This window comes from Neomonachus schauinslandi, chromosome 12 (genome assembly GCF_002201575.2).
Source record: "Neomonachus schauinslandi chromosome 12, ASM220157v2, whole genome shotgun sequence".
Taxonomy (NCBI): Eukaryota; Metazoa; Chordata; class Mammalia; order Carnivora; family Phocidae; genus Neomonachus; species Neomonachus schauinslandi.
The window spans coordinates 38,212,039-38,238,464 of NC_058414.1; the positions used below are offsets into that span (position 1 = coordinate 38,212,039).

Here is a 26,426-nt window from a genome sequence, read left to right on the forward strand (position 1 = left end):
TCGCTCCAGACAGATGTTGGCACCAGCCTCCCAGCAGCTTTCCTTATTTCCAGTTTCTGCTCCTGTCTGTTTTCCAGGCAGGGACAAGAACAGGCTTGAGCAAATTCCATCTTTATTTTGTCACTTTCCCTTTCAAAAAGTTGCTGTGACTTCCCATCTCTTATTATACCAAATGGAACTCACTTTTCTGTTTTCCCAAGGCTCCCCCTGTTGCCCCCATATATCCATTCTTACAAACTAAAGTTTATATTTCTTGGCTTGGATTCATCCACATCTCTTAGCCTGCTGGTTCCCATTCTATAGGTCTTGGCATATCTGTATCTTCCCTTCTTTGCTAGGTCCTGACCTCCCGTGATATCCAGCTCACATTCTACCTCCTCCTCAAAGTATACCCTTGCTCATTCTGATAGATCTTAATTACTCTTTTGCTCTGCATTCTGCCTAAACTTGTACATTGGGGTCAGCAGAGTGTAGCAATTCAGAGCATGGACATGCTTGAGTTTTGTTTCGGCCGTGGATTGACTGTGCTGCCTTACATCTTGCTGAGCCTCCATTATCCGAATTGCAAACAAGGCATTAATCAAAATACTGGTCTCCTTGGATTGTTATGATTAAATGTGATAAAAATGCCTAGCACTTAGGAATCAATAAGCCAATATCGTGGAGAACATCTCCAGCTGCACCACATGCCTACAAAGTTGAGTTATGTACTCCTTGAAGGAGAGAATCTGGTTTTGCTCATCTTTTGTACTCTGAAACCTTATAGAGTGCCGAGCACGCATTAATTATCCAACAATTTTTGTTGAAAAATGAAGATAGGGTGTGATCATGAATTGATTACAAAGATTGATTATTATGATTACTACTGTTATTATTTCATAAGTCTTTGCCATCACACCACGAGCAAGAATATGTATAGAGGTCAGCACAGAACATTTCCCAACTGTGTGTATTCATTGGGAAGTATGTCTTAGGGTGACTGTAGGTTCTTGATTACCTTGTAAAGGCAGTGACAGGAAGTTTGAAGGATTTTTCATTGTTTTGTGTTCTTTGGTTCTTTTTTGCCTTTCAGTGCTCTGTTATCTACGTAGGGATTCATTATATATTCATCACAGCTGCATATAAATAATATGGAAATGAATACTCATGACATTGACGGATGTTTTTGTGTTTTGTTTTGTTACTTTACTTTAGGAATTTGGGTCAGAGGGGGTTTCTTCATTTCTCGGTGTTTCCATTTTCTTAGTTTCCAACTGAGAGCACAAAAAAGACAAATATAATCATTGGTAATTTGGTGAGTCTTTTCCAAACTCATTTTACTTGCAAATATTTCTGGTATCCTCACTACCAGCCTCACCATCCCCATTAATGTTAAAATTAAATTTCATTCAGATAAATTTCCCCCAAGAACTTGCCGTGGTGTTATCTACTCTTTCATGGGTTCACAAACATCTTCGGGACAGGGAAAGTGCCAGGATAAAGCACAATCACATTCAGTATGCAAATGAAACTTTTATAGAAAGAGGATTGTCCTGGAGATGAAATTAATTGTGACAGTTCGGGAGGAGTTTTACAGAAAAAGATTAACATGTTAGGTCTTTAGTGGCTGTCTTCCCTGATGCATATAATGTTAGGCAAAATGAAATCTCTGTGCCCAGGCTCAGTGGAGACGTGGTTAGTGAATCCATAGATATTTGAATGGGGCACATCTCTAAGGGTTTATGACAACCTATTTTCTTTTCTTAGTGTGGGGATGAATTGGTCCATTATCGTCTAAATTGAAAGTCCTGGTGAAGGTTCTTTTTTGATTCTCTCTTTTTTGTTTATTTATTTGTTAAGAAACTTGCACAGAAAATGTCTTGCTTATTCTGAAGTTGCTATAATCCTTCCCACCAGCAGAGACTATACCATTGTATTGCTTCAAATATTTATGAATACATAAAAAGGTAAGTATTTATGTAGTGTGAGACCAGACCTAACTTAATTTGTTTCTTTGATTCTTCAACATGGGCTAAGTAATACAACCTGTTATGGTAAAAAAGTCACATTTTCAAGCTTTTGAATGATTTTTTTGCAGTGATAATACAGAAAATTTATTTTTATGTATTCACATTTTTTTTTCTTTTCCTCCAAGGAAACCAACATGTCTGACAAAAGTGACTTAAAAGCTGAGCTAGAGCGCAAAAAACAGCGCTTAGCACAGATAAGAGAAGAGAAGAAACGGAAAGAAGAGGAGAGGAAAAAGAAAGAGGTAAATACTGGGTATTGGGGTGTTCCAGGGAACAAAGAAAATCACTTGATTCTGAGGGGCTGGCCAAATGGATAAAGAGGATGCTCTAGAAGAATCCTTCTATGATTTCTGAATAAAATGAGTGGATATCTACATACTCAGACTCCTAAGGTCATTGTCACCTGCTATGTGCTAGTCAAGCACCACCCATGGTCCAGAGGTCCCCAAGCCCCAGATTCACCCCAGACTTGCATAGAACCCTGAAAGTGGTCTGTGAAATCTCTATTGTTAGATATTTCTTAACCTTTCTGTATCTCGGTTTCCTATGCTAAAATGGGAATAGTAATATATTTTTTGTGGGGTTGTTTTGGGAGAATTAAAAGAGTTAATCTTGTAAAGCACTTAGTAGTAACCAGGCTCTACTTAGTGTTTAATGTGTGTTAGTTTTAAGAAAAAAATTTTTAAAAACTACCAGGCAGAACATTTTAGGAGAAAAATAGAAAAATGATGCCAGTGGATTTCCATGGTTTCTTAAGGGGTATGTGTTTTTCAGGGTAAAACAAGGATTGTAGGTCTGACAGAAGGAAAGCTGCATTTCCCTCCCTTGGCGAGAGGGTAGATAGCATAGGAGTAGACTCTGCTCCATGGACATAGAATTATGACACATTAAGGCTCGAATAGATTTCAGAGACCTTCCACTGAAACCCTTCTTTATGCCAACAAAGCAGCAGAAACCCAGAGGTGAAATGTAGCTTTTCTGTCTGTCACACCCAGAATCCGGGGCTCCCTTCCCAGTTCCGTGTGTTGCTGGCAAATCATGTTTTCTTCTACTATCTTGATCCAACGGATAATTTATTTTTAATTCTCCAATTTGTCGTGGTCATGGAGAAATAGCCCACGTCTTGGACAAAAGAACCAGATGCCAAAGGTAGTTTTGAATAGCTTTCTGAGAAGGCAACTTTATATAGTGTGATACCCTTGTGTGTCTAGAAACCAGAGCTGCTTCCATACTCAGAGTTTTTCTGTTAGGAAAAAGAAAATGTGTTTTGATGCCTTCCAATCTAAATAAGTGTTGTTTCATAAAATAAGGCTGGGAGACCAAGGTAACAGATTTATAACAATTATTTTCCAACAAAGTAAAACATAATTGCAGTTACATTTTAGCCTTCTGGCATCTCGCATCTCTCTGTTCCATTACACTTTGATTGATGCCCTGGTTTATTTTGTCCTTGACAGTGCGCATAATGTTTTTCTCTTGGAGATCTTTGCTGCTATATATGCAGTCTTTGAGTGAAGCAGAGGTGAGAATTGACAAGGAATGGCTATTCATTTCCATGCAAAGCCAAAAAAAGCATTAGGTTATTATGCTTCCTTTCCTTCAAATGTCAACGCTTACCATAGTTTTAAAGCACCTGTTATCCTTTACTAATAACTAGTTTCCTTTTAAACTGACATTCTAATATCCAACTTGAATTTCATAGAATTACTACAAAATGTGATGTGGTATGGGAAATCTGGTTCCAAATTATGCTGTCTGCTTCATCTTTGTCATTTTACACATTTGGGGGGAAATTACAGGCAAACAAGACTGATCGAAACAGGCCACCCTTTTTGTTTCTGTACCAGGCAGCTTTGTCTGATGGAGACTCGGTTTGTTACACAACAGACGGAGCCCTGGGAGACAGGCAGTGGCAGGGGGTGGGGAGCGTGTTACACCTGAACTCTACATATTCCTGGGTCTGGAATTAAAGTCACATAGTCTTAGTCTCCTCATTTCCGCAGGTTGAAGCCTGTGATGTCCTGACCTTGCTCCAGGGACTCCTATGGCAATTCAGAGCCCTCCTTTTCCATCCCAAAGTTTTTAATTCAGAAGATCCCAATGGGGCCAGACTTCGGGCTTCACTGGACTATACCATCTTTAAAGCCTGTCCTGTCCCTCAGCAACCTATTTCCCCCTGCAACAGATCTTTCCTTCAGTCAAAGTACCTTTTGTAGACTCTGATGACTTGGTTTGTCTGAGCAGACAGTGCTGTGAGACAGAGGCAGTAAAGCTCAGTGGTTATGCACAGAGGCTTTTGAGTTGAATGCACCTGGGAAACCTGGCTCTGCCCTTCACAGAATGGCCTTGAGGGAGTATGGGACCTTTCTGACCCTGTTCTCCCTTGTGGAAAATGGAGAAGAGATCAGTGCCTACCTCAAAGAGTTCTGTGAGGATATAAGGAGATACTGGAGAGCAGTGGAAGGCACAGAGGAACTGGTCAGTAAGAAACGGCCATTCTTCCACTCCTGAGATTGGCTACCAGAGTAGGAGAATGCCGCCCATATAGTTTGCAGCTACATTTATCAGGACCCTGCTGACGAGGCCGTCTTCCCAAAAATGCCCCATTATTGGAAGGGTCTTGTAATTCAAGGCTTCTATTTTCCTGGAATTAGAGCATTTTGTAGCTGCAAGAAACCTGGAAGTAATTTATTCTGATCTTTTTTTTTCCCCCAAATGAAAAGACTGGGCCCCAGAAGTCTAAGTCTTAGAAGTAGCCCCCTTCAGGCTCAGCAAGGATCCCCTCTTCCCCCCCATGGTCCCAAACAGAAGCCCTGGGGCATTTTTTTTTTTTTTTTTTTTTTTTAAGATTTTATTCATTCATTCGACAGAGAGAGACACAGCAAGAGAGGGAACACAAGCAGGGGGAGTGGGAGAGGGAGAAGCAGGCTTGCCGCCGAGCAGAGAGCCCGATGTGTGGGGCTCGATCCCAGGACCCTCGGATCACGACCTGAGCCAAAGGCAGACGCTTAACGACTGAGCCACCCAGGCGCCCCCTGGGGTCATTCTTTTATTACCCCTTCTCCAGCTTGTAGTGGTCATCAGATCCTGGACAGACATGACAGCATTCTCTTTCCTCCCCCACCTCCTTTCTCCCTAAATCCACATTCCGGCCAGTCTCAGCTATGTACATATCACCTATGGGCCATACTCTCTCTTGACAGAGAGTTTGTGAATATTCTCCTCTGCTTGTACCATTCTCCTGCTTCTCCCTGTTGTCCTTCACCTGGCTGTTAACTACATGTCTTAACGTTCTCACCTCAAATGTCACTTCCTCCAGAAAGCCTTCTCTGTTAACCCCCCCGCCCCCCATCCATGACTAGTTAATACTGCCCCTATCCTTGACCTTATCAAACCATTTAGCACAGAGCATTATATTTGCATCTTCCCTTGTCTTTCTCTCCCAATAGAGTGCAGGCTTTTGAGAACAGGGCTGGTGTTTTTCATCGAGTCAATGTCTAGCACAGATTGGGCCACGTAGTAGGACTTCAATAAAGGATTATAGGGTGAGTGCATGAATGAACACACAAACTAGTTATCACTAGTCTGGGATGCTGCTCACAGACACCCTTTCCAAACATCTGGAATTCTTTCCTGCAGATATCCTTGGAAATTCTGATCTCGAGTCTATGGGATGCTCCAGTCAACTGTCACTGACTCCTGAGTTTAAGATTTTCTAGTTTTTGTGGTGTTTGTAGAGAGTTAGAAATAGCCTTAATCTTACAGGTTTGACTTTTAACTCTATTTAGGCTTGTAATTTAAATAAAGCAAATTTAGAATAGAAAGGGACCAAAATGCTCTTTAATGCTAATCTGAGTGACTGTTTTTACCATGAGTGAAAACTGGTGTGAATTAGGACCACCAGGTTGATTATCTCCACAGAATCTAGAAAACTGTACATGTATAAAATTACCACTCTCTGCTTCTTTGGATGTCAACTGCTTTCTTGGTTGTGGTATTATGGATGAAATCTGATTTTAAAATAAATATAGTGGCTACAATTTAAGATTCAGAGTCAGTTTCAGGAAAAATTGGCTTTAATGCAATGAGGTGTGCTTAATGGGGCCACCCTGAAGTTTCGTCCTGTCCTTGCCCTTCTGCTGAATTGCTGTAAGGTAGGACAGACAGAGGTTTCCTGGCCTATCCTTCCTTGTTCCTCTAATAACTATGGAGCTGTCTTTGAAAAACTGACTGACAATTCTCAGCTGACAAATTTTCTTTCTTTGATTTTCCTCTCTGGGTCTCAGCTGTGATTACTCTTCACAAAAAGAAATATCATTTGCTGGGAAAGACACCTAGCATATTTTTTAATTGCTAGCACTGCAAAACCACTCCTGTTGGGTCTTTAAAATAGATTAGGATTCTGTAGTAATTACATGGGGAAAATCAAAACTTTCATGACTAGCGCACTTGGTATAGCTAACTGCCTTGGATAAAGTAACACTTTATTTAGTTTAAGGTGCTAATTGGTAACAGATAGGAATTGCCCTAATTTCCAGTAAGCCCCAGTTACCTAATTTTGCATTTTTCATGGTCATCTTTGAGTGCTGATAGCTTGCTTAAGCTTCTGTTACATCTAGGTAGACACTTAATCTTATTCATATTTGTCATTATAGTGCCTCTTCCCTTAAGAATTAAGGAAGGTGGAAGGTAGAGAATGAGTTGTAGAGGTACGTTATAAGAAAAGGAGTGAAATTTTGGAGGTGGAGTTCAGATGTACTGTTACTGCAGCGTATGCAACATGGTTATGCATGTTGACGTGTGAATTACCCTTGTGTGTTTGAGTGCTTAATGATTAGTTAGAATACATTAAAAAAAAATTCTGTGCTTCTCTGCCTAGGTTATACATGACAGAAAGTTAGAGATAATATGTCCTATGTTTATTGGAAAGGAAAGGACAAGGCAAATCTTATTCTATTTGCTCTGTTTAAGCTCCATTAGAACCTCTCAGTTTCATTACCCCTGGCACTCTATTGTCCTTTACTACATTTTTGTTGAAAGAATGAGGCAAGGTTACGAATCTTTTTGTTGCTAGGATATAGAAATGGCTTTGTTATGAGCACTGGGTGACTGGAAGTTTAGAGGACTCCCTCTAACAGTGGTGCTGTAAAGGGGCTTGCTGACTGGTGTGCAGTTGGTAGAAATTGGCCTGAAGGATGTATAATTCTGAAATTCCATAGTCATAGAATAACAATGACCTAAGACAGATATTAGTTCATTTATTCAATACGTTTTTTTATATTGAGCATCTAACGTGTCAGGCTGGGATCTAGATATGAGGATATAGTGTTGAGCAGAATAGAACACGTATCTGCCCTCGGTAAAGCTGGGAGTCCAGTTAGGGCTAAACTCTTCACTGTGAAACCATCTTGTTTCTTACTGGCTTCCTAAGACGGATTTTGCTTATCTTAGTTTTTCCATTTATATTTCAGTAGCTTCGATGGTAATTCCCTTTCCTTGGATTTCCTCCATCCTTCTTTCAACTCTGTGATCTGTGAATATTGATTTAGATCCTCACCCTGCAAGGTCCTTTTCCTCATCGTAGTTCTGTCTTAGCCTCTGTTGTACGCATACACTTTGGAACTTGCTTCAGTAGTTTAAATGTTAACATTGGAAAACAATGTGAACTTTGCCATCTTCACAGACAGAGATGAAACTGCCATTCCAGAATTTTGGGTTCCGTGAGATATGCCTGAAATCCTCTAGTGCTCTCATTCACACTCATCAGCTCCCATAATGGCAGTTTTCCCCTCTAATGGCAGATAGACTTCAAAAATATGAGAGTGTTCTAAGCCTGAGTCGAATAATAACGGAAGTGTCAAGCCCAGCACTACGTGCAAAGATGCATTTTGCTTATGATTAGTGTGTAGGTTATCATCTGGGAATAAAGCAAAAGTTCCATGAACTTTTTCTACTTTAGATGCCACAACGTAAATTACGCTTTGGTGCTTTGAAATGTACTCTGCACCCTTGAAGCAGATAATATACCTGTTAGGATATCTAACTTGGGGAGGAAGGTGTGTCTGGTAACTGGATTATAGGTTTTTGATAAGCTTTAAGACAGCTTCACTTTTGTAAACTCACACAGCTTTGTCCCGAGGTAGCCGCACATCAAATACGATGTTACCATGTTTCAGATGTGGGACAAATGCCTTGTCTTAAGTAGTTAACTGTGTTAGGAAAAAGAAAAGAGACCTGAATGTTTAATGAGCCCAGACTCCCACCACTGACATTCTTTAGCTTGTATTTTGACATCACTATTCTGTAAAAACCACAAATGAGGCATAGGATCTGTCCATGAGAAGCTTACACAGGAGGTGTTTGGTTTTTTTTGTTGTTTGTTTGTTTTGTTTTTTGACAGGATTTGGGAAAGAAACTTCTTCTAAATGATTTTTTGTTCTATATTTTTCTAAATGATAATTTTCTCCTTTGAGTTAATATGTTTAATGGAAACCTGTGAAACTGGGACTTCAGTAACACATATCAATATTGCTCACATGCCTTAATAAACATTATAGCCTGATTTATTTTAAACCATGGCAAACTTAGATTGCTGATACAAAGAGTATATTTTACAGTTACAGATTTCATAACTAATTTTATTTTTTAGCCAGATCCCAATAATTCTTTGCGTAATTCTAACATGGGGTGTGAATATTACAAATATACACTCATCAAGAACTGATAGTATGTCTTCCCAGAAGGGACAACGATGTTGAAAAAAAAACAAAGAGAATTTTTTTTTTTAAGATTTTATTTATTTATTTGAGACAGAGAGAATGAGAGACAGAGAGCATGAGAGGGAGGAGGGTCAGAGGGAGAAGCAGACTCCCTGCCGAGCAGGGAGCCCGATGCGGGACTTGATCCCGGGACTCCAGGGCCATGACCTGAGCCGAAGGCAGTCGCCCAACCAACTGAGCCACCCAGGTGCCCACAAAGAGAATTTTCTTAAAAATCCACATCCCAGTCAGAAATATTTAGCCCTGATGATTTCTTTTAAAACCAGGTGAGAGAAGCTTTCATACCATGTGACAGAGGCAGGGGAAAAAAAAAAAAAACCTCCAACCAAAAGAAATTACCAGGTTAGCAATTATTAAATGGAGGGGTTACAGTGTTTTTTCATCCTTCATACACATGATTATGTCTATTTAGGGCTTTTGTTTGGTCTTCACACATGCATTTACCATTTTCAGTTTGAGCCGGGAAAGGCGTACATTTAGTTCTGCTAATTTTTCTTTCTGGCATCTACTGTTTTTAGGCTGATATGCAGCAAAAGAAAGAGCCTGTTCAGGACGACTCTGACCTGGATCGCAAACGCAGAGAGACAGAGGCTCTTTTGCAAAGCATTGGTATATCGCCGGAGCCCCCTCTAGGTACTTAAACAGTGTTACTGTTTTCTTAAATTTGTCTTGCATGGGATATACCATGTCCAGCGTTTACTATTCTTTTATGTCACTTTTATTTTTATTTTTAAGGAAATTCTGTGGCTTATGGTTCAGATGTATTTATTTTTTGATTTGAGGGGGCTGGAAGGAGATGGGGAGACAGTTTGTAGAGCTGGTAGCAATTTGCTGCTTATTGACTGATTATATGGTCAACCTTATCTACTGTGGACTAGTAGATTATTTTGTACTTGTTAGATGAGTTGCCACATGGTAAATACAAGAAATCTTGGAGTTTTTTTCCTTAAATTGTTCTTCATTTTCATGACTGAATCCCAACGTCTCTCTGCCAACCTAAATACTGTGAATCTGGTTATGAATTTCATAACCACCACAGGCATAGAGTGATGCCATGATAAAAATAGAAAGCTCAGTGGGAAATGTGAAGGAAAACTGAAAATAGTGACAGATTAGCAGCTACTTAACAAGTTTAAATTTATTTGACTCTATTGTAGAACTTGGTTTCACTGCTAATTGGCATTCTCACTACAATACCCCTCCTCCAGCAGCTCATTCATTCGTAGTTAATTGTCCATGATCTCATTTTGTCACTAGGGTTTGGATATTGAACTATTTGTTTCATTTGTGTTAGAGGTAAACCTCTACATGTGTTTATTCTGTCACTTACCTATATATCTCTCATGTGATAATTTATTTTATTTTTCTTTCTCCATTTGCTTTCCATACATTTCAGGGTAATCCTAGGGTGTCTGTAAAACTACACGATACCCAATATAGTAAAAAAAAAAAAAAAAAAAAAAAAAAAGAAAGAAAGAAAGAAGGAAAGAAGCTTTAAAAATAATGCATATAAAACAATGCAGTATCAGGTCTCCATTTCAAAATGGTTTGTTTTCTTCGAATCCCATCATTGGCTTTTATATTAAAATAAATTTTCATTTATTTCCATAGTTACTTAAACTAAGAATAAAAGTTATCCCATGTATGACAAAATGACAAGTATTTTATTAATATATAATAAACCTATGAATTATTAAGTATTGCTGGATATAATTTAATATATACACACACACCCCTAAACCACCATAAAAAAGCATTTTATACTAAACCTCAGTTTGTATTAGGTAAAATCATATGTCTCACAATGATAGAAGAAGCCCCTATAGGATGTTGATTAATCTGTTTAGCTTCTTTATGGTGTGGAAGATGTAACCTGTGGGATATTTGACTGATGGACCTTCTTAGAGGAGCTGATAGACTTTTTAATACTTAGTTGACCTGTGGCATAACTTAGACACTTTGCAATAATCCATTATAGTTTTGCCTCAAAATAGCCTTTGAAATTCTGTTGCAGTGTGAACACTGGTCAAACACCAGAGTAGTATGTTCTGTTTTCCTCTCTTCTACATAAAGCCAGCAATTAAACTTTCAGAACGAAACAGTTACATATCTCTGAACCATGACCACCATGACCAAATTCTGAGCTACCCCTGCATTCTTGCCAGGGCACCTGGCCAGAGTAGAGCCCATTTTCAATTTTCATCCATCTCTCCAACTTACCCTCTGACTTCCTGCAGCAGGTAATCAGTGAATTAATTGTGGGACCACATGAAATTCCTAGTTTCTTGACAGATCCGCCATTGTGTTCTAGGATTTGGACAAAATAGTTAAACCCTTTACTCTATTAAATAAAAGGAAATTGTACATGATTGAAACCAAATGAGAGTCCACAGTTATGTATTGAAGTTCCTCTCCGCCCATATGGCTTCTTTGGCATGTGTGATACTGAGAACCCATTGAATTCATCTGGACTGAAGCCATCTTGGCTATTCGGTACAGCTTCTATCTGAAGGACATTTGGCTTGTACCTGAAGGGTAGAGAAAAGGAAAATACATTTGCATTTCCTTTAGCTTTTTTCTTTTATTATCCTTGCTCTCACATGGTCAGCTTGCCCTCACCTCCCTCTTTGAGCTTCCCTCTCCTGTCTTTGGAAAGGCAGTTTACTTAAGTGCCAGAGCCTGTGCCTTCCAGGGCTGCCGGAGGCAAAGGAAAACAAGTTCCAAACCCAGTAAACAATACAATGGGATGAAACTATTAATTAAATGTAAAAGTAAAGCAGGCTGGCATTTTCCTTTGTTTCAAAGAGATTTTTAAATTACTAGGTTCACCATTTAGCCTTTCTGTATTTGTCACTTAGTCTCTCAGAGACAGTGCAGTTTGTATTCCATGGAGAATGGATTACCCTCCAAAGCAGACATACAACAGCCTTGACTGACTCTCCTTGGCCATTTAAAATTACTCAGAATTACTTATTTCATAATCTTTCAAGGTTTTATAGACACCCATTTTATTTTTTAATAGGTCACATCTATGCTAACAAAATCAAGTGGAGAATTGGAATTGTCCAGATAGTTCACCCTAGAGAGATATTTAACTTGAAATATCTGGATAGCTGTTTTGATTCTCCATTTCACTTTGTTAAGATGGACATGGCCTTAGAATCCCTAAGATAATTTTGTCTAAATTCATTTCAAATTTTAATTTCTAAAATATGAAAAATTCACTTGACTTTCTTCCTTTTCTTTCCTTTTTTTTTTTTTTTTTCCTTTATCCCATCTTAATCTCTCCTGGCCATACAACCACTTTAATTTGGGCCCATTTGTTTTGATCTGTCTGACACTGCTCTTCTCCAGTGCAGTCGCTGCATTTTTTAACATGGGATACCTGTTATTTTCATTATTTAGTCCCAACCCCTATGTCTCCCTCCTCGAAATCAGTGAGCACTCCTAGTGAAGCTGGAAGCCAAGACTCAGGAGACCTGGGACCACTAACAAGGTAAGAAATGTCCCTTTACAAAGGCCACAGTGGATGTCAATAATATTAGAAAACAGAGACCTAAGAAACCATTGCCACTCTGTGGTGCGCTGTTAAGTGTCCATGCATCTGCAGGTATACTCAGCCAGTTTATGTTTAAGTTGATGGTGGCTTGCTATTTTAGTGGCATAGAAATTATTTTGAACTAGAAATGATAAACTTCTATGCTTCCTTGTGCTAATTGAACACCATGTGTCTTGTTTGACAAACAGAAACACATCCATTAGCTTTGGCTTAAAAAAAAAGAGAAGGACCAAAGGCAAATGGAATATATATCCAGCTTCTCATTATTCTACTTTGGTTTTGGTTTCCATGGGAATTTTTGTGAAGAGAGCACTGAGATGTTCTAACCCTAAATTTAATTTTTTAAGCATGTTGTTTATTGGCTTAATAGAGTTGACTAATTTGAGAACTTGGTCCCCAAAGTGTTTTTATTATCATTACTAATTTTTATGATCATCAGGGTTGACTGTTTTGTTTTGTGAGTCAACTGCCAAATTTTTATTACACTATACTCAAAGGATTATGAAACTTCTGAAAGTGGATATATAGACATTTTCTAATTTGACCACTGAAGGGGTATCCAAAAGGTAAAGATGTGAAGAGGGAAAAGAGAAGTCTCATTAATATGCATAGAGTCACGGTAACTTCCTTAATCCGGTCGCCTTTGGTAGGATTCCCACATGCTGGTGTACATAGGCAGGTGATATAAATGAGCGGGGTGTGGGATCCTGTGGCAACTGGTTTGGAAGCACCCTTCTATAAAGGCCAGATGGTCTCCTCACAGCTCAGGCTGGTTGAGCTCATGTGGGAATATGGACCCAATTTTTCCACACCTTTCAGTTTTTCTTGAGAAGCTAAAAACTCAAGTATTTATGCAACAGCCTCCTGAATGTTAAATGTTAATGGCTTTGTTAAAGTAGCTGTGGGCCAGATTTCGCCTGTGGGCTGGCAATTTGTGACCTCTGTCTTTGACTCTTAATTAAAAAATAAATCATAAAATACTAAAACTTCAAATGAAAGAAGAAACAGTCATCCACTATACTACTGTTCTAACAAATCAGCCTTTGCCTTGTCTATATACCTTTCAATCCTTGTGCACCTGTGTACATTTCTTGTTACTATGTATGTTACTGGATGAGAGGTATCAAATTTTGCATTTGTCTTTTTCCATTTAACATATTATCATCATAAGCATTATCTTTTGAAAGTACCTTGTGTCCATATAGGCCTAGGAAATTTTGGTAGAGAAAAAGACGGAAATCAGAATAGTATTAGCCTGAGCTGTAGGGTGTTAGTGGTGTGTGTGTATGTGTGTGTGTGTCGGTGTGTTTCTTTTTTTCTTTCTGAAACCAACATGTAAGTAAGACTGGAATTGTCTCACTCATGTTGGCGTGTTTCAGAATTGAGTATTTTCTTTTAATAGGGCATTTGGAAACCAGTGGATGCTGCTTTCAATGTAGGAAGAATGGAAGTAGAGGTTTTTGTGGGCACCAGGCTGGTTTATTTTAGCAAATTGCCTTTCTGATTTGGGGGCAGCCCACGTCTTCTCTCATCTTTTGCTTTGAACACATCAAAAGGTCTTCGAGGGGAGGAAAAAAAGTAACAACACGGTTATGTAAGATCTAACATTTGTACAAGAGCTGACACAATATAATTGCATTCCGTAGGGGGTCCACTGGCCTATCATTAAGGTAATATATTTGCCTGTTTCTATACAACAATGGTGTTGTGTCATGAATGCTTCGCTTCAAGGGGTGCAGTTGGCAGCATTAAATTCTATTACTGACTTCACAGTTGATGAGCCCTTTTGAAAACTTTCTAGAGAAAGCTGACCTCTGCTGTTAGCTCTCTGGGGACAGCAGCAAATATTTCTTCTCCAGAACATCACTCTTCATTTCTTTGCCCACTTATATGATTTTTTTTTAACTTAATGAATCACTTTGGAAGAGGTGAATCACAAATTCCAACGAACTTCAATTCTCGATAGGAATGTTCTGGCAAGGGCAACAGGAAGGCAATGACTAAATCCCTTGTTGAGCACACGTTTCATAGGAATGCAAGAAAAATGGTATTGGAGAATTAATGATTCTCAGAAAAACTGAGCACCAAGTTGCCTCAGGAGAAGACATTAGGAATAGCTAAGTAAATCTTGCTCTCATTTTGGACTAAGGAAAATGCCATGTAAATTTATGTTTTTGCTTCCATAAATAGATATGAGAGTTAAATTTCAGAAGAACATTATACTTCAGCTTTTAAAATTCCACTTGAAATATCTTTTTCTGTAGAAGAAACATCTTTGAAAACAATTACTATTAACTTTAACACTTCATAAACCATGAGACTGGGAAAAGAGCTTGGTAAATCCTGAGAGTACAGTTCCGTAGTCACAAATTTGCCAATGTGTGTGGAATTTGGGCTCTTTGAAGAGTGGAAAATCTTTCAGAAGATAACTCAGAAATCAAGTGAACACATCTGGTCCTACAAAAAGGTGCACATACATTCTGTCATCCATGTGCTAGAATCTCAAACCAAAAGTGAAATTTTCTTTACAGAGCCAGAATAGGCAAACATTTCCTATGCGACCCCCGTGGGAGGTTAATTTGCAAATTGGCACACTTAATATACCCTGTTACACTAAAAAGATTAAAACAGGGCTTTAACAAAATCAAGTACAACAAAAATTCCTTTTATTGATTTTTAAGAGCAGTTGAGTTAATGTTTTAAAGTAAGTGAATAGAAAGTAGAACTATATAATCATTTTTCAATTATACTAGTGTGATTTAATTTTAACTTAAAGGGTCACAGTTTGTTTTGTAATTTCTGCTTCTGTTGTTATCGCCTGCTTCTCATTTACAACTTACATTTGTGGCATTTTTCTCTTTCTCTTAATTTTGGTAGAAGCAATTAATCATTGCTCAGTTAATTAGATATAAAAAAATCAATTTTATTAATAAAACATTTGAAAGCCTAGTTTTACTTATAAACATAGATTTAAAAATCCTGAATATACTATATGCAACTGAAATCCAGCACAATATTAAGAAGGTACTATGCTATGATTAATTAGGATTGATTAAAAAATTCAAGGATATTTTAGTATAGGAAAAGGTGTTACTGTAATTCAGCATATAAAAAAGGTCCAAGAAGGAAAAGTGATCATTGTAGTATATAGTTAAATGATACTTGAGAAATTTAAACACCTATTCCCATATTTTAAAACTTTTAAAAATATTAAGAATAAAAATATTTTTTCTCAAAATGATTAGAAATACTAATCTGAGACCAACAGCCTACATCTCTTATACACAAGAGTGAAGCGTTTAATACTTCTGGTTAGCCTTTAAAGAAGAATGACTTACGTTTAGTTGAATACATGTCTCTCTTCCTCAGGAAATGGCAGGTTTCTTGAGGTCAGGGAGTAAGTGATATTTGAAATTGTATCCATATAGTGAGTTTTTGATAAATGTTGGTTGAATGAATCAATTATTATCCTAGTTTTTACAGATGAGGACACTGTGGCACAGAGAAAATGAGTAATTTTTGAAGTTCACACAGAATATAGCTACAGTGCTAGGTTTTAACCTAGACAGACTAATAGAAATTTTCACAATCTATATCACTACCCTACATGATCTCTGACAACAATTGATATAAGTGATATACATGACTTACCCCAAAAGATTATTATTAGGATAGATAAATTAATATCTGTAACACACTTAGAAAAGGGTCTGGAGTATATTAGTATATGTGAGTTTTAGCTCTTATTGTTTTTTTTTTTTTTTCACAATTTATTAGTCACATTTTTCCAATGGAAAGAGATCTTCTTTAGATTCTCTCCTAAAATATGCTGGTGTCATTTTCAAGTTTGATAATGCTCTATCTTCAAGTAATTATGTGAAAATGTTGAACATGACAAGGCCAAGGACAGATTGTGGTCTGTGTCCCTGGAGACCACTTTCTGGGTTGCCCAACTCTTAATGCCTAACCTTCATATATTCCACCAGAAACGATTATCTAGGTGATAATAATCATTTGCCCACATTTATTCTTCTCATTCCCATGAATGGCTCACCGAGGGCTTTGCACTAGGGCCCTTCCCATGTTTAGCCAAGATGCCTTAGGCTTCTCAGTGATAAAGCTAAATTGGAGGCTGTACCAGCCTGCACAATTCTGGGAAAGTGTGTTGACCACATAAAGTTCTCCAGGCCACCAGTGTGGAGGCAACACCCTGTCCCAAACCTGATTCAAGGAAGAAAATTTTCAAAATGATTTAAAAAATAAAGCATGTGTTAATTTGATAACATATTGTACAATCTACCATTACAATAGGAGCACCCATCCCGTAACATCTTTAACAAAATAGTCAGAAGCGGAGGTTACTGATGTTTGTCTGTGGTGAGAAGGAGCATGGGGGATGAGGATAGTAACAGAAGTAATTTCTATCTTCTTTTTTGACCATCTGGTCTTAACACTTCATTAAGTTCTACTTTCCAAACAATTAGGACATTCAAATCCCCCTCACATTTTATTTTTAATAATCTCTTATTATTATGGAAACATCAGTGCATTTTATACAATTAGAACATATGGACAAGCAAAAACTAGAGAAAAATCATATTCCTGCCACCAGTGGTTAGCACTCTTAACACCTTAGTGTGTATTCCTTCACACAATGTATATGTCATCGTATATATGATAAATGATGTCATTATACAAGCTGTTGAACTTGCTTTTCTAATCAAGTGTCCCTCTTTTTCCATTTCAATGCATTTTCATCTTACTTAATGTCTACACTATTTTCAGCTTTCCCCAATTGCTCCCCACATAATCCTATTGTATTTAAAATAGATCCCCGGTCCTCCCAGCGATCAGTATCTATTAACCAAAACTCTTATATCCATAGATTTTCTCTAGGGAGGTAAGGCCCCTCCCAAGGGGTCCTCAGTGCAGCAGCAGAAGAAATGTCTTGTGAAGCACTTAACGGGAAAACAAAGGTACCAAGGTCATTCAGCCTTTCCGCCTTCCGTGCACTCCACATTACAATTCGGGACCAAGGAGCAGATATCCACAGACCTTGTGCTGTTCAATTTAAACATTAGGCTTCTATATAGTAAATATTAAATTTCACGTTGACGGGATACTTTGGCAAAATTTAGGTATTTGATAAACTCTTTCTCCGATCTACCTTCTCGTGAACACTTAATGAAATTAGAATAATTTGTTTGTAGTCAAGCTCTGTGGGCAGCACCTGGTTATCGCTTTCTTTTCTCTGTGATTTCAAGAGAGGAAAATGGGCTAAGAGGCAACACCAGCTTAATGCCCAACATAAAACCCTCAGGACTTTCATTTTTATCCACAATTGGATTTCATAGGGTTCTCTTGCACCACATAAGCCTCGAAGGATTTTTGATCCATTTTTGGTGAAAAAATCACCATCTTCTAAGGGGCTCTGATGAATCAGAGGCTAAAGGGAAGATATTAAGGTTTTGGGAAAGGTGAAAAAGTACAATAAGATAATATAAAACCTTGGAGGACATTTAATAAGCCTATGATATTTTGTATATACAAATTTTTAAAAAATTATCATTATGTAAAGAGAAATTGATAGATTGTGACCGGTTAATTGCACTTCAGGGAGACCAATATCACGGATTACAGGGCTGGTTAAAAGTCAGTCTCCTTGGAAATTAGAATAAAAGTCACACTATAGGATTTTCTTTTTGTTGTAGCTCATTAACTGATTGAACATTTTTGATACCTTATTCATCTGTCTTCAGGAGGGTGAACTGTAAAAGTATCCGCATATGGTTACAGTGACCCAATAAACAAGGGGCTGCTGAGCTTCCTTGTAGAGAAACTGCTTGCTTGACAGCAGATCCTCTGGGAAAGATTTGGGGAAAACATGTCCTTCCTCTATGATGGGAAGTCTTAGGTTTCTCTTTGGCTCCAGTTCAGATGGCGTTCGTGCACAGCTTAGTGTGGCTGGTGGTGGAGCTCCATGTTAGGGCTCAGATGTTAGTCAACAGAGGGAAGATTCCCACACAGTAAATTAAGAAAAAAAAAATTTAAAGACCCCAATATAAGTATGTATTGCATTATTCCAGTTTTATTTCTGACATCAGAAGATCTTTATCATCATCATTGTCTGTCTTAAGTAAGGAAGTAATTGAGGTTGGGAAGTAAAACATTAGCTCGTTATTTAAACACCATCCTTAATTAATTGACATCATGTAAATGACAGTGACAGATTGAGTGATAGGACAGATTTTTAAATGTCCTTATTATTCAGTTGATTACCTTTGGAAACGACACTTAGGAACATAAGTGTTTGGAGGTAACACCGACTGGAGACTCTCTGTTTGGCATTCTGCTCACATGGGCCCAAACTATTTTCTTTATCTGATTAGTGACTAGTGACTTGTTTGATGGAGAGGACATGTGGAACCAGCGTTCAGAGACCCTGGGATTCTGGAAGTTTGGTATTCTGCCCTCGAGCTGTCTCTCCACCTCAGAGAGAGAGAGAGAGGAAGGAATGTGAGGAGTTGAGTGTCAGTGCAGTTACTTTAAGGATGAAATAAAGTTGCTGAGCTCATTTCATAGAGAAGATGGCTGGACTTCTCTTTATTCTCAGCACAAATCTCAGCTTGGGAGATATGAAGGGTTTTAGGCCAGACATTCCCCGATTTATTCTTTCATTTTTTGGTAAAATGAAAGTAAAAACTATTTCTTTGGGAATCAGCTTGCCCTCAGCCTTCATGCCCATCAGCAGAAATGGCAAGTAAAGAACATTCCTTTGTTTCTTCATTTATCCACTCATTCACTAAATAGTTGAGGATTTATTGTGTGAAAGACACAGTTAGACCTGCAAGGAATATAAAGATAAGGAATTCTTCTCACTTCTAAAGGGCTTGCTTCCAGTAAATTGACAGATTTAATTTGAACCCATCTAAGGAAATGCTGCTGTGTAATTACAGCTCTCAAATATTTGTACTTGTAGAGATGAGCAATAATGTCATAAACCATTATTCCCAAATCATCTGTAATTAATTTGTAGTATATTCATTTGGGACAAGTGGTTCTGGTTCATTACCACCCTACACAGACCTTGACACATATTAGGTACTTGGTAAGTATTGTGTGTGTGTGTGTGTGTGCACACGCGTGCATGCGTGCACGCCTGCACAGCTTGTAAAACATTGAGTGGGATGGGTGCAGGATGAGTAGAGGGATGAGGACAGAGGTAAAAGGAGGATAGCTCAAGGTTGCTGGACAAGTTGCCCGAAGGTGGACTTTGCTGAAGGAGAATTCCCAGCAGTGGTTATAGGACTGAGGTATAAGGCAGGGACTTTGTCACAGAACCAAGGCAAAAATCCATTTACTGGACTCAGGGCAAAAAGTCAGAGTGGGCCCAGCAGTGTGTTTGCTGAGGTCTTTGGGCTTTGTAACAGTGCTCATTACTTCCTGTAGGTCATCCTCAGCTTTGGTCTTCAGTCCAGGTTTTGGACTGTAGATTAGCATAGAGAACTACAAAATAAGAGGCCCAAGTATTTCTCTGTTCCTATCCCAGAGAGAGACAAGTTATTTCTGAATGAGGTTATTGAGGACAAATATATCTCAAGAGCATGACATTTGAGCTGGGCCTTAATGAATACATATGCTTTGGGCAAGTGGAGTTGGAAGAAAGAGCATTCCAGATGATGGGAAAGTTGTACACAAAGGAAAAGGCTTGGGGGGTATGGGAGGTAGAATGCATGTGAGGGAGGCTGTAGAGAAAGAGCTGAGTCTGAAACTAGGATGGCCTTTGTGACAGTTGCAATCCCTGGCTCCCATACCTGGTGGCTGTTTACTGAATTCACTGGGGAACTCGTTACAAACACAGGTACCTAAACCACAGGCCTAGGTGAGGTCTGGGACACTAATTTTATAATGTTTTCAAGGTCTAAGGACTAATGGGGAACTATTGGTCTGATGTAAAAGCCTGAAGGTCTAAACTAGGGTTGTGGGGTGGAAAAGGAAGCAAAAGACATATGAGACGAGAAGGGTAAAATGGCTCTGGTGTGCAGATGGGTATGTCCAAAAGGCATATGAAAAAGCAGACTTGGAGCTCAGTGGTGAAGAGGACTTTGTGGTTATTTTTTTGCAAAAAATAGATATCGGTGGGGTCACCTAGGGTTAGAGTAAAGAGGTGAGGGAAGGAGTGACCCTGATTGGGAAATGCTTGGTTTATGGGGATGGAAAGAATAGGGCCCTGCCAAAATTGGCCATGGGATTTAATGACCTAGAGGCTCTCATCATCATCATCACCATCACCATCACCATCATCACCTTCACTTTTGTTATCAGTATTGCTTGTGATGTTTTGTTTCCATAGGTTGAATTTCTGGAAGTAAAACCAGTCCAGGAACAATTCTGTGTTAATGGTTCTTGCTGCACACTGACATATTGCTTTCCAAAATAACTATACTGATTTTAAATGCCACCAGTAGCGTATGTGAGTGGAGTGTTAGCGTGACAAGTGACAGAGTTCTTAACTACTGCCTTCCAAATATTTATCAGACATCACTTTCTCATAGCCAAAGAAAAGTCAAGGCAAAGACACTCTTTAGGAAAGAATTTCAGGGCTTTCTACTCAGAGGTTTAATAAAGATGGAAAGAAGAATGGAAACTAGCAACTTACTGTTGGTACAGCTGAAGAGGGAGAAGTTAAATACTCATCAGGGAGCAAGGTATATGCAACACAGACTTCATGCCTTTCACTCCTAAGTTATACTCTGAACACATGGCCAGGAATTGTTGTTGTTTTGGTTTGGTTTTGAATGTTTACTTCTATCTAATAAAGTGAAACTGAGCAAATAAAACTGGACCAAGGAAGGGAGAATTTTATAAGAAGTTAATGATGAATTGGTAGAAACTTAAAGTTCAGTTAGTCCCTGACTAGGTCACTGCTAATTTGAAGAATTTTGATATTTTGTCTATTTTTTTTAAAGTAATGAAAAACACATTGTCTCCCAAATTATAAACTATATGTTACATGGTAGGCCTTCCTAGATGAGATGCCAGAGGCTAGATTGTCTGGAATATGTAGGGTCATATGAGTGAATGACTGTTTTCCATGGTGTGGGAAGCTTCTGTATCTAGTATTTTGAAACAAGGTTGGGAAATATCCAGAACTGTCAGTCCTACTGTGGGACCATAAAACCATGACAATGCTCCTTAGTCCAGAATAGATAGAGAATTTCTGGGTTATTCAAGATCTGTACGAACAGCAGTTTCCCTATGCAAGGTCAGAAATCCTCCCCTAGATCATCAGAGAGTTAACCTCTAAGAAATAACCTAAAACTGCTGAGTACTGGCAAATGCAGCTCTTAAAAATAAGCAAATAACACCAGGATGATTTTCCATATAGGAACAGCAGACAAAATCTAACTGACATAGTTAAAGAATGATGACATCAATCAGAAAGGGTTTTGTTGGGCATCCCAGTAATGGGGGAAAAGGGAGATTCTGACAGCGTGGGGCTATGTCTGGTCTCGTGGAAAGAGGCAGACATGATGGGGGATAAGGCAGGGAGAAGTTGTAGGAGTAAAACATTCAGCTGCACTTTCTCCAATCCCAAAGATGACCCTGCTGGTCATCTGGCTTCCCGGGAAGCTGGCCTTCAAGGAGAGAAGACTTTACCAGGCTTGTAAAACTGCTCTTCCTGGAAGTTATTATTCTCATGATAAGTTGGTAAATTGACATCTAAAATATAATAGACTCTCATTAGACCCAGTAAATCAACTCAGTGGCTGAAGTCCAACAAACCAGGCACTGATGAAAATGAGTTTGTTATGTCCAAATCCTCACCCCATCCCTCCAAAACCAGGTTGCATGGAATCTCTGATCTTTTCAGAGGAAGGGGGTTTCCCTGCTCTGGCTTGAGAGAATAATGAAAGTACAGTCCAAGGCCTGGCTGGCTGGCACAGAGTAAACACTCATTGAAAGGAAATTATAGCTATCATTATTATTAATCTTTCTCATGGCATTTGTTTATTTTTTTGGCTAACATTTATTGAAACTTTAAACCATGCCAGGCCCTGTGCAAGTAATGACAACTATTACCTTTTTTTTTTGTATATGTTATCAGTATATCATTAGGTATAAATATTCATACATCTCATTACTTCACTAAAATGTAAGATCCTTATGTGCAAGTCCCATGCCTCACAGCACACCTTTGGTGCCGCTCATATGGCATGTTTTACTTTCTGCCTGGTTCTACTAAACTATTTATACATGTTTTATCTCTCGATAAGAGTTATAAGTTCCTTGAGAATTCTTTTCATCCTCTATCACAGTATTTTACCTATTAGGCCTTTAATAGATATTTATTGAATAAGTGAATGCTCTTGACAATAATATTCTCTCCCTGCATGCACTGATTGGTCCATTCCAAAAATGACGGAAAACGAGAACTAATTACTATGGTAAATGGGGTGATTTTTATATGAAAATATTTTGTGGGAGTATATTATGTTCACATATGTTTTTGCACTTACAATTTCACTACTTCTTTCATTTAAAAAAAATAAACCACCTGGCAAGATTTCAAACTGCCCAGGAAGCTGTAGGGGAAACCATCATTTTATTTTCAGTGATACACTAGCTTGATATTAAGATGGTCAGAAAGTAAGGTGTATATCGATCGGTTAGAAAAGTATACCAGTTGGAGAAAAGAGAACTGATAGGCAGTTTAATCATCATCTGATGTTTTCAAATATCAGGCAGAAAAAAAGCTTTAAAGGGTCTCTAAGCCGGCATCTTCACTTTGCGGAGGTCAGAGACCTTCCTCAGGACACACAGTGGAGCCACACCCCAAACGCACCCCTCTCACCTCCAGGAACAGGTGTGGCCCCTCTCCAAGGTCCTGCCCCCTACGGAGAAGTGTCTCTGCAAGCTTGCACAGAAGGAATTCAGCAAACATTTAATACACATTTCTAGGCGACCCTTGGAGAGAAAAACAACTTTTGCCCATTTAAAGTATTGGCTTTAAGTTCTTTTTCAAAGAAAAAGTGCATTCTGTGCAAACCTGACCACCCCACAGATAACAATGGGAAAAATGAGAAGAAAATAAAACTAGCACATTTGATTGCATCCTTGGCTTGACTCCTTGCCTCACTGCTCATTATTGACGATGACTATGATTTCTTTTACTGAATAATATGTGTGTGACTGGGTGGGGGCAGGACTGCGGTGGGTTAGTTACAGAGACCACCTTTGTTGTTCTGCCCAAGTACATGCGAACTCCAGACTGCTGAACTGTCGACTCCTTAAGTGAGTGATTCTGATGGAATCATCATTTTTACTTCTTAAGGATACAGTGAGTTCAGATGAGCTGTCCGATAAGTAACAGGACAAAGCCAGACCACCTGGGAGCTGCTGCATTCTCTACCTGCCTGGGAGAAGTGGAAAAGGTCAAAAAAGGTCATCCCATCAGAAACCTCCAGGCAAATTGAGGGCAAAGTAGCTGATCCCAACCCTTACAGGGGAATGCTTCTCACAGCCAGCCAGAGCCAGAGGCTGCTGTTCTGTCTGTAGCCAAAGAGATGCCCTTAAAGATAAAAGGTTTGATCCCCAGAGACATGTGAACAGCGGCTATGAATCACTGTAATGGATTGTTACTTCCACCACAACCATTACATTCACCAACAAGGTGAAGGAATCAGCGTCCAGAACCTGGAAGGCCTGCTTTCCTTGAGCAGAGGAAGAGTCCGGAGCAGGGGTTCTCACTCTTGGCTGCACGTTAGAATCACCTGGAGAGTTTTCCGAAATACAGATGCTTGGGTCTCACTCTGCACCTTCTGATGTAACTGGTCTGAAAGGATCCTGGGCCTTAAGCCAGGCTCGAGTTAATCAAGTTAATCACAGGTTTAGGGGCTGACATATTTGAGGATCAGTGATGCTGTCTGCCTGCTGACTAATGAAAGCTAGTGCTCTGGCCCAGTCATTCTGTAGACGTGGCTCCAGGGTCAGCTAGAAGCCTTACCTGGAAACTTGTCAGTGTCAGAGTACAAATTCTCAGGCCCCACCCTTGACCTACTGAATCAGAATTTCTGGGGTTGGAGATCAGCATTCTGTATTTTAGTAAGCCCTCCACATCATTCTTATCCTTGTCAGAGTTTGAAAACCACTGATCTAAGTCAAGACGTTGCTCCTCAAAGTGCGGTCTGCAGGCTGGCAACATCTATATCCCCAGGAGCCTGTGAGAAATGTCACAGACCTACTAAACCAGAATCTGCATTTCAACGGTATTTCCAAGTATGTGTATGTGCACTGAAATTTGAGAAGCACTGGTCTAAGGAACAGTGGCAGATTAGTGTTCTCATTGGACTTTAGTTGTCGGGACGTTCATAAGAGGGCAAGAGCCCAGCCAGAGTGGTAAGGGTAGCCATGACTGCATTCTGCTACCTTTGGAAGAGGAGCTATATAGGATCACACGGGTAGGGTTTGACTCAGAGAAATGTCGATACGGTAAGTTTATACAGACAAGGAAACTGAGGAGGCCTTCTCAAACTTGGAGGTGCCTGCACATGGCCTGGGACCTTAGTAAACCGTCGTGTGGAGTTAGTGAGTCTGGGGATGAGACTGCAGCCTACAATCCCAACAAGCTCCAAGAGATGCTGGTGATCCTGGCCTGTGGACCACACTTAGTTGAAGCAAAAGGGATGGGGCTTAAGAAAGGTTCTTGTATGCACTCTGTTTATAAAAGAGCTTCTTTATCCCCTTTTATTTTGAAGGAGAAATAACACAGAAAACTGAATGCCTTGGTAACTGTTGATACTTTGTGCTGTCTCTTGTGAAATATTTAAAAGATGTAAGATATCCGTGGTGTCTCAGACAAATGATATTATCAGTGATCATCTCAGTGTAATATATAAATAAAAAACAAAATACCCATGAGCCTCAAAATCCAGGCATTGTTCTTGCAGTAACTGACTTGTGGAAGCCAGAAGTTTAGCAGACCCTGAAGGCAGGCTCCACCTGGCCCCACCTCCCCCCCCAGATGCTCTTGCTCTCACCCATTTGCAGCCTTGCCTTTGGTTCTCTTCACCCCATGAGAGATGTTTGGTGCTCTGGGGTGGATGGGCTCTGGATTTTCAGAGAAACATGAACCAGTTTCCATACTCAAATCAATCAGGCTTGAGTAGAAAATAGAACAAAACAAAACAAAAAAGGGGGGGGGCAAAGAGGTGTGTAGAGTTTGAGTATTTAGTTCTAGGCTTCCTTCCATGAAAACAACTGTAGCTTCCAGTATGAAACAGATATTCAAAGGGAAGGAAGATTCCTCGCTTCCTTTTGTCACTTGATATTCACGGGGTCTTCCTTGCACCTGGGGATGGAGGAGGGGGTAAGTGGGGAGATGTTCTGTGTATGTATTGTATATGCCATTGCCTTGATGAATGACATGGTTTGGTTTGGTTTGTTTTCCTCTCCTTTTGTTAATTCTCTGTGTTCTTTTTCCTTTGTGCTGCACGATTAGGACCCTGCAGTGGGACACAGACCCCTCAGTGCTCCAGCTGCAGTCAGACTCAGAACTTGGGTATATGTCTGCTCTTTTGTTACTCCTTTTATTTCTTTGCTACACTTGTGTTGAAATGCTGGAGCTGTTCTTGCTCACGCTTTCCCCCCTTTCGTTGAACTTCCAGTTTGATAAGTTTATTTCCTTCTGTTAGTTTTCCTTATAAAGGGAAGCCTTGAAGAAAGTCTCTCTTTGTGGAAAGCACCACAAAAAGTGGCTTTTGATTTCTCCTTCTAAATTCCTATTATTGCAAAACGACACTCCCCTAAAACCAAAATACAAACATACACCCACACCTCTGCTTCAAGGTGGGGAACTCTCATTCTGTGGTGGGAGGTACGCTTGACTAGATCCTAATCATCCTTCACTTCTACTAAGAAGTTGCCTTAGGTTAATTTTTGTCTAAAATTGGTATTAAAATGTCCTGTCTTGTTTGTTTCCTTTCCTTTTCACTTTTTTGGGGACTCAACAATAAGCATTTGATTTGAACTAAGTTTGAACATGTAAAGATTCCTGTTTAAAGAAAAAGCAAATTTGTT

The 26,426-nt window shown here is 39.2% G+C and overlaps 1 protein-coding gene across 4 annotated transcripts in view; it reads left to right on the forward strand.

Moving 5' to 3' along the window:
* The first annotated feature begins 2,143 nt into the window (after positions 1-2,143).
* The window catches only part of DYNC1I1 (dynein cytoplasmic 1 intermediate chain 1), a 279,310-nt gene continuing 255,027 nt past the window's right edge, over positions 2,144-26,426 (forward strand). The window contains exons 1-4 of one of the 4 annotated variants that reach the window (XM_021689493.2): positions 2,144-2,251; positions 9,307-9,421; positions 12,143-12,284; positions 25,849-25,908. In XM_021689493.2, coding sequence (XP_021545168.1) covers positions 2,144-2,251; positions 9,307-9,421; positions 12,143-12,284; positions 25,849-25,908 — 425 coding nt within the window. The remainder of the gene's footprint in view (positions 2,252-9,306; positions 9,422-12,142; positions 12,285-25,848; positions 25,909-26,426) is intronic. The other 3 variants (XM_021689496.2, XM_021689495.2, XM_021689497.2) reach the window with 3 other exon arrangements.